This window comes from Meleagris gallopavo, chromosome 5 (assembly GCF_000146605.3).
Source record: "Meleagris gallopavo isolate NT-WF06-2002-E0010 breed Aviagen turkey brand Nicholas breeding stock chromosome 5, Turkey_5.1, whole genome shotgun sequence".
Taxonomy (NCBI): Eukaryota; Metazoa; Chordata; class Aves; order Galliformes; family Phasianidae; genus Meleagris; species Meleagris gallopavo.
Genome location: NC_015015.2, coordinates 22,217,146 through 22,230,942, shown reverse-complemented (window position 1 = coordinate 22,230,942; position 13,797 = coordinate 22,217,146). Strand labels below are relative to the sequence as shown.

The 13,797-nt window shown below is 38.8% G+C and overlaps 1 protein-coding gene across 1 annotated transcript in view; it reads right to left on the bottom strand.

Moving 5' to 3' along the window:
• LOC100539246 (activating molecule in BECN1-regulated autophagy protein 1-like) overlaps nt 1-13,218 on the bottom strand; it is a 93,346-nt gene extending 80,128 nt beyond the window's left edge. Inside the window, exons 1-3 of the mRNA XM_019616093.2 lie at nt 13,193-13,218; nt 12,970-13,056; nt 6,295-6,477 (exon numbers count right to left, since the gene is read on the bottom strand). Coding sequence (XP_019471638.1) covers nt 6,295-6,477; nt 12,970-13,056; nt 13,193-13,218 — 296 coding nt within the window. The remainder of the gene's footprint in view (nt 1-6,294; nt 6,478-12,969; nt 13,057-13,192) is intronic.
• Between the last annotated feature and the right edge of the window lie 579 nt (nt 13,219-13,797).

Genomic DNA, 13,797 nt, shown 5'->3' with positions numbered 1-13,797 from the left:
TGATGAGAGGTTTTCTGGCAACTGACACCATCCAAGAAGCACTTGTTCCTTTACCATCATTACGAAGACATTTGCCTTGCTGGAATCTGAATCTGACTTACTGGTTAAACAGCATTATGCTGGAGAGGTTAGCAATATCCTGCAGTGCTCCTGCAAGGAAATAGTCATCGCCTGTCACTGCATCCAAGCAGTATTATTAGACATTAAGACCAAGATAAGGAGAATATAAAAGACTGTCACAAAAGATAAAGATAAAAAGAATAGGGAAAATGAAGCTGCAGGCTATTACGAACAGATCACAAGCCAAACTAAGACTCTCACTAATCCTTGAAAAGTGAAGTTCAAAGAGTAGGTTCAGTATCATTCCCATTCATCCAGGACTTGTTAGCATTCTTAGCCTGCAACTGTGTTTAAGATGATGAATATAATTAACATAAATTGCTGTGTATCTAAAAGCAACATCCTAGTGCTAACTGTGACAGAAACCTACACCAGAGCAAAGAACAACAAATGTGACCATCAAGTTCCAATCGGTTGGCACCAAAAACATAGATAAATGGGCTGTGGGAAGAAAACAACAACAAAGGCAGCTACATGCAACAAACAGTAATCCTGTTTTTTATATTTATCTCTGGACTCAAGTAACAAAATGCTAACAAGAGTAGTACTTGTGTACTCATGTAGGCGCTCATGTAGGACAGACAGATGACAAACTTTCCATCTAAGACTTCCAGAAAGAAATTGCTGTTCTTTCTGCAGCTTTCTGGTGAACCAAAGATTCTAAAACTCTTTTCACCAACATTTAAGCAACAACAAGTGCGTATGTATTTTCCACCTCCTATCTAGTGTTTTGTTAACCTCAAATGTAAACATCAGAATAGCATCAGTAAGAAAGAAACAGAAGTATAATCACTGCTACAAACCTTGCAGTTTAGCTATGCTACTTTTCTATCACCACACCAAAACGCTATCATTGTTAAGTCATCTCTCTCACTCACCTTCACTATACTGTATCAGAACTGAACATTTGGCATCCCATCCACCTGGAGGTGAGGTCAGCTAAGCTACAATCATCTTACGAAGTAGCCTTCTTCCTCACCTCTGGGATTCCCTACTCTTTTCTCAACAGAATTGCTCTTAAATACTGTCCTGAACTGCTGATCAAAAAGGTCCAAACTTATCTCGAATCTCACAAAAACTTCAGCCCTTCTAAACTCCCTGTTCTCCTGACAAGAAAACTCCAGTCCTACTTTTCAGAGTTTCTTCTGCAGAAGTTGAAGGAATTCAGATTCAGATTTAATTCCTGTCACAGGAATTAAAAAAAACACTCTGAAATAAAGTAATGCACAGCAGACAGGGAAAACAGCGGGTACGTTGTGAACTGATTGTATTTCTACAGATTAGTGCTTTTATAGTTCTGCATTTCCAGAAACAATATGTAATCAGATTGAGAAGGCAAAAACTGGATTTTAAAACAAGTAAGGAATTCCTTCACAAGTATAAGGAAAAAAATATTTCAGTAAATGGTAATCTCAAACCCTTCTCCTCTCGTTCACTTTAACCATCCAAACATTTCTTTCCATTTGGGCATTAAGGAAACTACACGCTAATTTTTCATTGTGATATGCAACTCCTTTTCCACACTCAATTTCCACCGTTCCCCTTGACAAGCAACTGAGAGAAGAGTCAAAAGCCTGAGCTATCCAAGTGACACTAAGTGATCACATTGCCATGGCCACTGTGCATCCCTTCAGGCTTTTCTCAGGTAATATTAATTCAGAACACAACTGCTTCCAAGCAGTTCTTAATATTTTCAGATACTAAGACACATCAAGCTTTCTAGAAAATATAAGAAAAAATATTTTAAATTAAGAGATTCTGAAGGAAGAGTGATTGCCTGGATATCTTGCAGAAGTGTCTAATTAGCCATGAATTTTCCTACTTAATACATAAAAGTTAAACTAAAATGCCAGCTCCAAGCAGAACTCTGGCTATGACAAAAAACTGACAAAACACCAAACTAAATATTTCACCTACAGAAGAGGGAAAAAAACCTACCATATCACTCTCTAAAATAAAATCATATTAAGGAAAGTACAAGCGAGACATACTGACCCAATGAAGAGGCAATCAGCAGGCAGATTTCAATCATAAACTTTAAGACAAGAGACTACTGGACGAACTTGGATTTGCCAATTCTAGTTGTGACAGCATCAATAACGAAACTGAGAGTGGCAGAAAACAGACATGGTGGACTCTTACACCCTTACGAAGGGGCCTCCTCCAGATGCCCATCTGAGAAGTCTAGGTCCAGAAACACCTTAAATGAAAGGATCTAAAGTTGACAAAAAAAGCTAAATGATTTTACCCAGAATCTTGTAAGATTTCCACAGGTGATCCATCACTTCCGCTAAGCAAAAGACTGCTTCCACAAAAACACAGTGCCCATTATGGTCTAGTAGAACAGTGCCTATGGTGCTCATATTCTCTGCCTGGGTGCTCTGAAATGTCTCAAAAGAAATAAAAAAAGATGAAGCATTAAAACAAGTTCTCTAGGTCTGGGAGGTGAAACCCTTCTTGTACAGAGACAACACAGGAAAGACCTTCCTATTCTGTGAAAGTGGTACAACTGAATGCCCAACGCACACCCTTTTGAGAAGAATGAAAAAGGAAAAAAGAAGAAAAAGCTGCAGATGTTAAAGAAGTGTTATCTCCAAGATCCTTCATAACTACATTCTACCAGGCAACCTACCCTCAAAAGCAGGGATCAGCCACAGCCACACTTTAGCCCCAGCTTGAAAGCCTTCACGGAACTGAAGGATTTTTGAGCTTTCAGACAAGGAGGTACACTGTACTATATATCTGTTTTTCAGTCTGGCAGATAAAAGAATCTGTATTCTTTTCCATATTTGCAGTAGAAAAAAGAGTCACACGAATGGGAAAAATAAACCTGCAGAAACAGCTTCACATAATGATTAGGATGACTGATTTTGCATTACACAGAAAAAATTAATATGCGATATCCACGGAGTCCTTAGAAGCACTGCCTCCCATATTTAACCCCATATTTTACCCCACAGTAAGAGACACTGGAAGAGATCCAGTCAAACTTACTGAAGAAGTGAAAATACAGTTTAGCTCCATAAATCTAAACTTACTACATGTTCCAAAACAGAAGGCACTCAAAAAGACCTTGAGATTAGCAAGTTCAACATCTACGACTTGTCTACAAAGAATCTATTTCCACCAGTTAGAATGAAATGATGTCATTCACCACTCAGAGACTTACACCAGAATACAATAAACATTTTCATTTTAGCTTAGAATTCATAGAATGCTACCCTAAAAACCCACTCATATCAATTTATCTGTTAATAACCTAATATTACAGTCTGTATATACATTACAGTCTGTATAAAATACTTTCTTGTAGACATGACTAAGTTTACAGTTGTCAGTTGTATTTAATAAGCAGTGAGATGACAGCAGTGACAGGCTAAACACAGGCAGTGCATGCAGAGAGATAACATCTTATTAGATCAAATAATACAGGTATAGCTTGGGTGTCCCTCCTCCCTCTGCCCATAGCCGCTGGTATAATGAAAGGATATTACTAATACCTATGAAAAAAACCGCTCTATTTCACATACTTAGACCAACTCTACAGCTATCACTACCACAAAAATATATATATATATATATATTTATGAATTAATTCAAAAGAGATTCTGGGGAAACTGTAGGCATTCTGAAGAAAATGAAATCAAGATACTGATGTGCAGGGCAAGAAGATTTAGCTTAAATTTATGGGCCACATGCACACAAACAGCACAGAGGCCAAGGTTCCTGTGTTCTGTACACTAGCCCATCAGGTAAGCAAAGCTGAAAAGATGTAATAGTGAATCCTAGAGGAGGAGACTCCTCAGAAGCCCAAAGAAGATGAAGGCCAAAGATGACCTGGTAGGCACTCTGCACATATAGATCCTTGCCCACAGCTTTACATACAGTAAAACCAACAGGTGTTTAATGCTACTTCCACTTTTAACTTACCTGGACATCAAGAGTCAAGAAGAGAGACTGCATTAATTAAAACCAACTGCATTAATCAGTTTAGAAAGATAAAGCATTGAGGGAAATTGCTATGGCTTTTACATTGAGAGTAGTTGATCGGATACCAATGCAGCATGAGCTGCATCCAGAGATACAAAGAAACAATTCTCTGTAATACATCAGATGAGAAGCAGAGAAATCAGAGCACCTGGATTAGGTTAAGAAAGAAACATATGACTCTGCTCAGGCAACAAAGTAAAAAGCAGGGATACAGGAGTCAAAAGACGAAGAAAGAATTCTGTGCTAAACATTTCATTGTGTAGTCTCAGCAGAAATCAAATGAGTAAGGAGACAAGTTTCAGCTCAAAGGACCCTGCACAGCAGCTCCCTCTAATCAGCCATGAGAAATAATGAAGCAGAGAAGGAAAAAGACAATGTCTTGAATGCACAGACAAGAATTCAGTATGAAACATTCAACCAACAAATTCAGCCACTATACAGTAAGGAATGAGCACTTCTCCTTGCTCAGTATGAAATGAAAGACAAGCAATGAGCTTGGTTCACTGAAGTGTTCTCTGACTGGGTGCTTTCAACACATGAATATTATCTGCAGGGGAACACACTTCTCTGCGGGTATTTGCTTGACTCTGTGAATGGGGATTCTACTAGCTTTTCTTTTCCCTGCAGAACAAATTGCCTCCGATGAAGGGAATGGAGCAAAAGAAATAAAGGTCTGCGCTTGTGAAGTGCCCGCCTTACAAAATTGGCTCAGCAGCCAGCACATTTCTTCTTTTCCAGGCCAGGGTATTGCTTGAAAAAGCCTACTAGTCAGTGACTCTTCTGCATTACCTTGCCCCCCTTCATTTTCATCTTATACAAAGCCACAGGGACAGGGGAGATACTCATTCACCCTATACTTCTGAATAATTGCTGGAGCATGAAACAACAGCTCCACAAAATAACACCCAGGAAAGAAAAAAACAAACACAACTATTCTATCACCACTTGAAAGGGATTAATGTCTTGCTTTTCTGGAAACAGTCTTACCAGCATTCTTCATAAAGGACTTCACGCTGACACAAAGGGCATGAAGCTTTAGCATCATGCCATCTCAAACACGTGCAACTGCAGCAAGCAAACAAGAAAATTCTGACAGTAACGAAGTTGACAGCATCCTCTGCTGGTAGGAAACAACACAAAAGCCCAGACATACGAGGGGCTCAAAGCTCCCCTCAAAGAATCGCATGTCCCTACCACACTGTCTGTATGGACTACTTTTATAACCGTGTTCACAATAATCCTGTGTCTTAAGCATAATATACACAAAAGAGGAGAAAAAAAAAATTAGTGAAATACTTAAAATACCAAAGGAAAAGTCTCCTATTTAAAGGGAATAACTGAAGACAGATGAGAAAACAGTCATTCTCTTTTCTTCTAAAATTCATTTTCAATTAAATGCCTGAGCTTTTGGTTTCCATGCCATCCTAAACAGCCTATTACTCTATTCCCATCTAATTAGAAAGGATTTGCTACAAATTTGTTCTCTGGGATCACTTTGGGTATCACTAAAAGTCCAAAAGCAGATGTTGGAGAGCAGACTTAAAAGTCTGTCAGGAAAACTGTTCAGGAAGAAATACAGTGGCTTATAGAAGTACAGTTCTAAGGTTAGGACGCAGGGCCATTCCTCATTTTGACATGAGAAGCCATTTGCTCTCCTTACAGGAAATTAAGCCTTAACACAGATTCACAAGCAAAAAGTCTTCCAAAAATGCAATCCCAGAAACTTCAAGTAACCTGACAAAGTTTTATAGATTCAACAAGTAAAAGTAACGGAACATGCTGGCTGTCTCCAATAGCCTCAGACTACAGAACTAACTTCTGCAAAGCCTCCTAGTTGTTCTTAGTTGTCTCAATATTTGAAAGCTCTGATATATTTTTGGCTCCTTATCCATTTCACAACAAAACAAAATTCTCCTTTCCTTTGTTCAACCAGTCCTTTAAATCTGGTTGAGATAGAATCACGTGCCAAGTTTGCCTGAAGCCTCTTTCATTTTTTGTAACAGAAATGACAAGATCAATTTGTAGCAATTCGTTTTCACTGAAGGACTGAACGAATGATCTAAACTTATCCCGCTCTGACAGGAGGCCTGAGATGTCTTTGCTTGGTAAGCAGCGGGAGGCCACAAAGTGGTCCTTTGCTGACAACATACTAGCAAAAGGGCAAGACAGCATATGCACACTTACTCAAAATCTTCAAATTCCAGGTCATTTCCCTCTACAGATGGGCTTGGGTTCTCTGAAGTGGAAGAAGAGGAGGAGGAAGAGCGGAGACGGTTCTGTTGGTATCGCATGGATCGCTGCCGAATACTGTCCCTCCGAGAAAGATACTGAATCATCCTCTGAGCATAATATGCAGCAGGAGATAACCTGAGCAAGAAAGAGAGATACATACAGACATTTATTACAGAAGTATAGAATGACCTTGCCCTTCCTTGGGAGCTCCAAGTTCCAGGACGGTAGCAGCACATCACAAAACAGGTTGGTTTTATTTTATCCACGGGTAAGACAGTGTAAGTAAAGAAAGTGAGTAAAACTAGTTTTCCCTTCATACATTTCACACCTACATGATTCTCCTGTTGTGCAAATATAAGCACTATAGAATATCTCTAAACAAAAACTTCAACCACAGCACAGAAATTCTTTTCTTAGAAGCCTTCGGAATCCATTCTTTCATTACCAGATCACGCAACTAATCCCAGAAACCATCGCTGGTAAGGAGCAAGACCACTCCCAGTCTGAATGCACAATGCTAGCAATGCCAGACAGCACTAGTGTTCAAACAGTGAATCAAGGTGGTGCTGTCTTGAAGGTACTTCATAGGAATAGCACAAAACATCAAGTGTGGAAAAAAGTTAAGCTGTTTTCAATACTTTGTAACCCAAATGGTAAGGATTTCATATAATGACAGCTTCATCAGACCCCCTGAATTCTGAGAGTAGCACCCTGATTGAAACTCTGCACCCCATCTTCCTCTGTAATCAACTCTTAATCTATTCACAAGTATAATTTGGCCTTTGTTTGCATCAGCTGTCATGTACTAGTATTACCCAGTTCCTTAGTGCTAAATGGGTAAAAATACACTGTTTTCTCACCCTACGTACATCCACAATTTCTAGTGCACACTTTCTGTGGCACAGTTACTCAGTATTAAAGCCTAGAGACTTGAAGAATCGTGGTCTTCACCTTTGAGTTAGGCTTGAACAAAGATTCAGGGAAAGGGACAAACAAACAAACAAAAAAACCCCTCAAAAACTGAAGACATTAATATGCCTAATTCCTTTAACTTCTAGCTCTTCCATTCCACGCATGTTTGATTTCCATTTTTTTCATCAATGCAAGTTACCAGACTATATTTTCATGACCCTGGTACGTGCTGATCTCCTTTTCTGTAAAGGCATCACAGACAAAAGTCCAATAATAGAGTTTACAGCCATACTTTTGTCTATGGATAAAAGTCTGAGCAGCTTTTAACAAAGAAAAAATAAACAAAAACTTAAGTAAACAGCAAATTCCAGAGAGTAACATAGAGATGAAAATACACTTTCTTGCAACCACATAAGAGATGGATTTTCTGCTTTCCGTGAATGCTATCCATCTTCAGAACAGAGCTGCAATGTTAAGTCTTTTCAGAATAGAACTCTTAAGGTCATATTCACTCTCATTTTGACCACCACTACAAAGGTTGACCGAGTTATACTACAACAAGTAACAAAATGTAACTCCACAATCATCCTTCGATAACATGGTTGTTATATGGCTTAGACTTTCTTCCCTGCCCGCTCATCCCAATCCAAAGCAAGCTGTGCTGGTTCTATGGTGAAGTACTACAAGTAAGATGAATGAATACATTTATATCCACCATAATGAGCAGCAAACAATCAGACCAGGTCCGACAAAGTGCTCAGCTACTATCCCTAACGTCACGTTTCACTGAAAATCTGTATTTAATAGCATTTTGAGAGATTGCTCCTGAAAGCAGCATGAAAAAAAAGTACTAATTCTCCAAGAGACTGATTGTTATTAATGTTGTTCTGGCTGCAGACAACGATCAAGGACAATTAATCTCCCATTTCTCCATACATTCAGGGCATATAAGCAAAAAAGAAGGTAATGAGAAATACGTGGAGAGTAAGAGATGCCTCTTCCTCATTGTAAACTCCCCATACACTACCAGGCTGCTATTTCTTCAGCATTGTTAATCTGCAGGCAGACTAGAGGTTATGGGGTCTGCTAAGGTTCTCAACAGCCAGCAAAAGTGGTAAGGAGGACCCATAAACATGCACTTTATTTTGGATGTTTCCTTTGTCATTTACACACTGATAGATGAGTTAAAGCTGTTCATGCTTTCATAATGTAAAAGACTTGACTGTACAAAGCATTTCTCTTTACTCTCTCCTAACTCCCCTGAAGACTTACCAGGCCAAGTATTTAAAAAAAAAAAAAGCAAGGCCTTACAGAAACGCACATATAAACAAAAAGCTGTTCTCTTCTTCGGCCTTTTGCATAATCCAACGTCTCTGCATATGCCAAGAAAATAAGTCTACAGCACAATATGTGCATATAGACAAAAAAAGGAACACAGGCACAAGGTAATACAAGATCAGTGGTCTCAAGAATCCAGAAGCATAATCATTTAAACCTTTTTCTTTGTTAATTGCACACATAGGGAGATTTTTACAGAAAGATGCAAATAATGAATTTTGCAGACATTTGGTATTCTCAAGCCACACAGCACATCACAAGAGAAACACAATGATTCTTGTTTGAAGAACATGAAAGAATAAGCAATAAAGACCGGCAATAATGGATAACTAGCAGCCAGATTCAGCTTCCTGACATCATGTGGCATGCAGAATGGATAGATGATGAAGAGGACTTCCAAAGGTAGGACAAGAAGCATAAGTCCAATACACAGAAAGAAAGGTGATAACATACAACAGTATAGGGGAGAAGCATATTCACGGCAGTGGGCTAGGGAATTAATCTTTGCAGATGAGTGCACACATAACAAAAGAAATCATATTTGTCAGGCTGTATCTGTCTCTGGAATATGGTCACGACACAAATCAGAACTGAGAACCAGCATAAGGGATTTAGCTGTCCTGGAGGGAGCAGAATGCTGCAAAGCAGCATAAGAAATACTGTTTAACACTGAAAATACCTCTTAAGTTCGTTCAGCTACTGAATACAATTGTAAATCAGTCTCTGACTGCAGTTCATCTACCAGCTGCACAAGCAGAGTTTATCCAGTAATTCTTAACCCAAGTTTGCATCCCCAGGACAGTCAGCTGTATCTGACAGCACAACAGGACCTGAATTAACCTAGTCTTTTAGGCGACTGGACCCTGGGTACTGAAGCAGATGCTTTGGAGTAGGAGAGCTGATGCTGCCACAAGTAACAGACACAGAACAAGGCACTGAGTAGGAGAATTGCTGCTGTGCAAAAACCAGAACCAAACAGCTTCTGTCTCATCCAGCAGCTACATCATTGAGAGATGGGGTTTTCTCTGGGTACCTGGTGCTGCTGGTTGGCCAGTAAGAAGCAATGTGAGGATCTGAAAGAAGTGTTTTACTACCATTAAGTTCAAATATCTTACACGAAATGGCATTATGAGCATTAAAGAAACAGCTACTGCATTGCACAATGTCATCAGCTACAGTCAGATACCTGAAAAACCTGGACATGTTTACAGAGAACATGAAAATATTTTAAACAAAGAATGTTTCTCTTCACCTTTTCCTATTGTAGTGGCTTCAGAGGAAGGAAAAATAAAAAACACAAGAACTTCAGCTGAAGGATGACTACACACAGCTGCCCAGAATGACTACAGCAAGAATCAGCATACCATGCATGCTAGGGCACTAGGCTGTTCTGTAGATCTCCAAGCTCCCTAATGTCTCAGAAGGAAAGACACCACTCATCAACTCTGACCGATCTGATGATCAGGATGTTCACATTACTATAACTTACCCATGAATGTTTCTCAACCAGAAGACTTTTTAAAGTGGTTGCCTGACTGGTGACATTGATTTCCATGGTGATTACTACAGAAGCATAGCCACCACCAATGAATGCTTGAGCTGAAGGCAGCACTGGCAATGGACACCAACTTTCAGTTGCTTCCATTCCACTTCATCCTTCAACTCAGAGACAACATTCAGGCTTGACAAACTGCCAACCTAAGCATTTCTTTTCCAGCAACTGTTTCAGAAGCTTAGATTTTTCTAGAGATGCACTTACCAACCAGTCCTGTGTTCCTTTGTATATGTAGTCTGGAAGTATCTTTTGGAATATCTTTAAAGAAAGTACTACTAAGAGGTGCTCTTTTGGTGCCAGCTCTGTTTGATTCCTAAGCAGCTTGTCTCCTAAGCTTAATAAATCTGATCTATGAAGAACAACCTAAGAGTCAAAATAACCTTAGAGATGTTCAGCAAAGCCACTGACGAAGTCTACTGTAGTCTACACCTGAATACTCATTCTAAGCCTGAGGTAATTTACAAAACATTCTCCCTGCCTCACTCTTGACCTAGGCTGTTCAAATGCAGTGCTATTACAGAAAGGAGATACTGAAACACATAAATACAATTGAAAATAAATTCGAGTAAGGATGAAATAAAAAAAATCCATTGGAAATAACTAGGTCTTAAGGAGTATAGATCAAGATTTCTGTCTTTGTTTCACTTTCTCCAGTTTTTTTGTTGTTGTTGCTCTGTTTTGTTTGTTTGTTTTTTTAAGAACATCTGAAAGATCTAGCTTTCCTGTTACAAACTTAAGATGCTTACAGAAAACTCAAACACAGTAGCATTCCATTTATTCACCTCTCTCCAATTCTAACAAGGTCAAGTGACAATTAAATGATTCTACTAGCCTAGCACACCAGCAAGATTTATTAAGGAAAATAACTCATCTCACTCTACTCAAAATTTCCAGCTCACACTGATTAACATTATGTACCTCATTCTCTGAAAAAAGATAAAGTGGCACTGAGTGGAACAAATTAAACCTCTTAGAGGTTTCAACACTGGACCGTTCTGGATCCTTATAAACTCACACTACTATACCTTCTGTAGGATTAAAAAAAAAGGCTGAACTTTCACAAGAAGAATGCTGTATCAGTTCAAAAATAGCTTCAAGTATAAAAATACTTCTGGCAATGCTCTTTCTAATGCTCAGACATGTCTCACACAGTCATCCCTTTTCATACACTTTACTGAGCTTCATCATGGGAGACATCTGACACAGGAGGAAAAAATAAATAAAATCAGTAATCTAAGCAGGCACTCCTGCTTTTTTTCCTATTTAAACTACAAATCCTGAGAGCAAGAAGGATTTTTTTACAGTATCTGCTCAAGAAATCCACTAAAAATCAAGCAATCAAGAAAATGCTGTATTATGCATTCCAGAAAATAAGGACTGGTGTATTTCCAGACATTTAACAGCACTTCTCCACAAACTGACCTAAATGTAGTAGTATTCTTTTACTAATATTTATAAAATACCATTTTCACCTCTCCAGGTGAATCAACCCTCTACATACCATTTAATCAATATTCATCCAGAAAGCTTTTACATTTATCAGCTTTGCTCTGATACTCAGTTGCCAAGACCTTGACACATTTTCCAATGACCTCACATATAGGCAGCACACTCTACATTACACCTCACTCACAGACAGTTTTACATCACCTCTACGAAGATGGTTCAGAGGCTTAGAGCAAATTTCTTCACAATAGGTGGAAAAAGGCCTAATAGAATACTTCCCCTCTATAAAGATTTACTTATACAGAGTCAGCAAAGAGTTACCTACTAGCATAATTACATCGTGTGGCTAGTTTGCAACATCACTTCTTATTTCAAAATCCATACTTGAAGTGTTGTCTGAATAAAAACATTGTCAACGTAGAAAAGAACAAAATGAAACTACTCCAGCAACTTAGATATTTAATTTTGATACTCTGCTATACCCATACTATTCTCTTTTACGATAAATCCTAGTTACCTTCAATTCAAGCAATTGCACTGGAGGTTCCTTAGGAGGCTATATGATTAAAATTCACTCAATTTTCCTCATTCATAGCTTTGCTAAACCCATCTAATGAAAGCTCATTTTGTCATAAGTTAGTTTTTGAAAGCTTCCATAGCTGCTTGCTGTTAACAATTCTATCATCTCTTCTGACAGTCTGTGGGTCACAACATCCCATCTGTTGCTTTCTTAATACACGAAGTGGCAACTGCAAAGATCACTTGTTCCCATTTTTGATAACTCTACCATGTTTGCTTTTTCTAGTCTTCTACAACACTCCCACCTCTTCTGGAGATTAAGCAGCACTACAGGTGTTTCCATGTCTAATGTCAATGATTCATGACTCTTCAGATATAATTGTCAATAATTTGTTCTCAGTTAAGTATATTTAACGTTCTGGTTATGCTCTCCCATACAGATATACTTGCAGAGACATTTCATTCTTCCAAGCACACTGCCTGCTCTCAGCTGTCTTTACTGCAGTCTCCCTTGCTCCCAAACAGACAATTTCTTTTTTTCTTCTTTTTTCTTGAGAAGATATTTCTGATGCATTTATAACATCTCATTTACTGTTGCACCTGTTTGCCACCTAGTGTTCTCCATCTCAAATGATTTCAGGAATCTTTATGTGCTTACCTCAACAGCAATTTCCTTCTCATTTCCTCATTCACCTCAAGGCCTAATGACTTTTTCACATTCAGTTTGAGCTCTGTCTCTATAGCAAGTCAGTAGGGAGGAGATGGGACTTATACTAGGATCACTCCCAAACAATTCAGGGATATTTGTATTTTTGTCCATGGAACTAAAATGCCTTCAAATTGCGTTTAGCTCTTACCTGGCTGGATCTGGATAGATTGGATGTTCCCGGGACCCTGCTCCATCATAGCGAGATAACGAAATGAGGGAAGACTCCAGCAACCTCCTAAAAATAAAATTTAAAAAAAAAAATAAAAAAAAATTGAAGTCCTCCTATGAAGTCTCTCCTGCTTATGTCCTACTTTCTAAGCCTCTTAGAACTACTTCCACCATTGGTGCAGAGAATTCTGCAACACACTAACCATGACTGATGACGTGTTTTTGCCATATAGCTATACAAATAGTAACATCTTCACCATACAAAAGAAAGAATACCTCAAATGAGAAGAGTCATCCCAAATCAACTACCAAATTTCAAGAGAAGGATACAGATGTTATTTCTGGTTTGGAGACAAGCTATCCCAATTTGCCAGATCCACAAAACTGGCTAACGAGCATAGGACACAGTTCGCAACAGAGACTAAGGGCACTGTTGGCAAATATTCACAATAAGATATTCAGTCTTAGACTCAGGGCTCAGGAGGAGGTTTTTGGACATAAAAGCGTTCATTTCCCCTGTATCTTAATCAGTCACTGGGAGAGATACCAAATATTCACTCAAGAAGTAAATGTATGCAAATGCAGCCAGACAGCTTGAATATGTGAGAAGGAAGTCTGAGTCACGAAGGCAGCAGAATCAAAGTATATAACAGGAACATGTCCTCCACCACAGCTTCTACCTGCACCTCTATGAAGCTTCTTGCCACAAAGTGGAGGATGACATTGTTTCAAGGCTGATTCAGTCGAGCCTGCTGCAGCCATTACATTAACACTTACAAGAGAGATGATTTTGAGCGGGTGTGGAGAG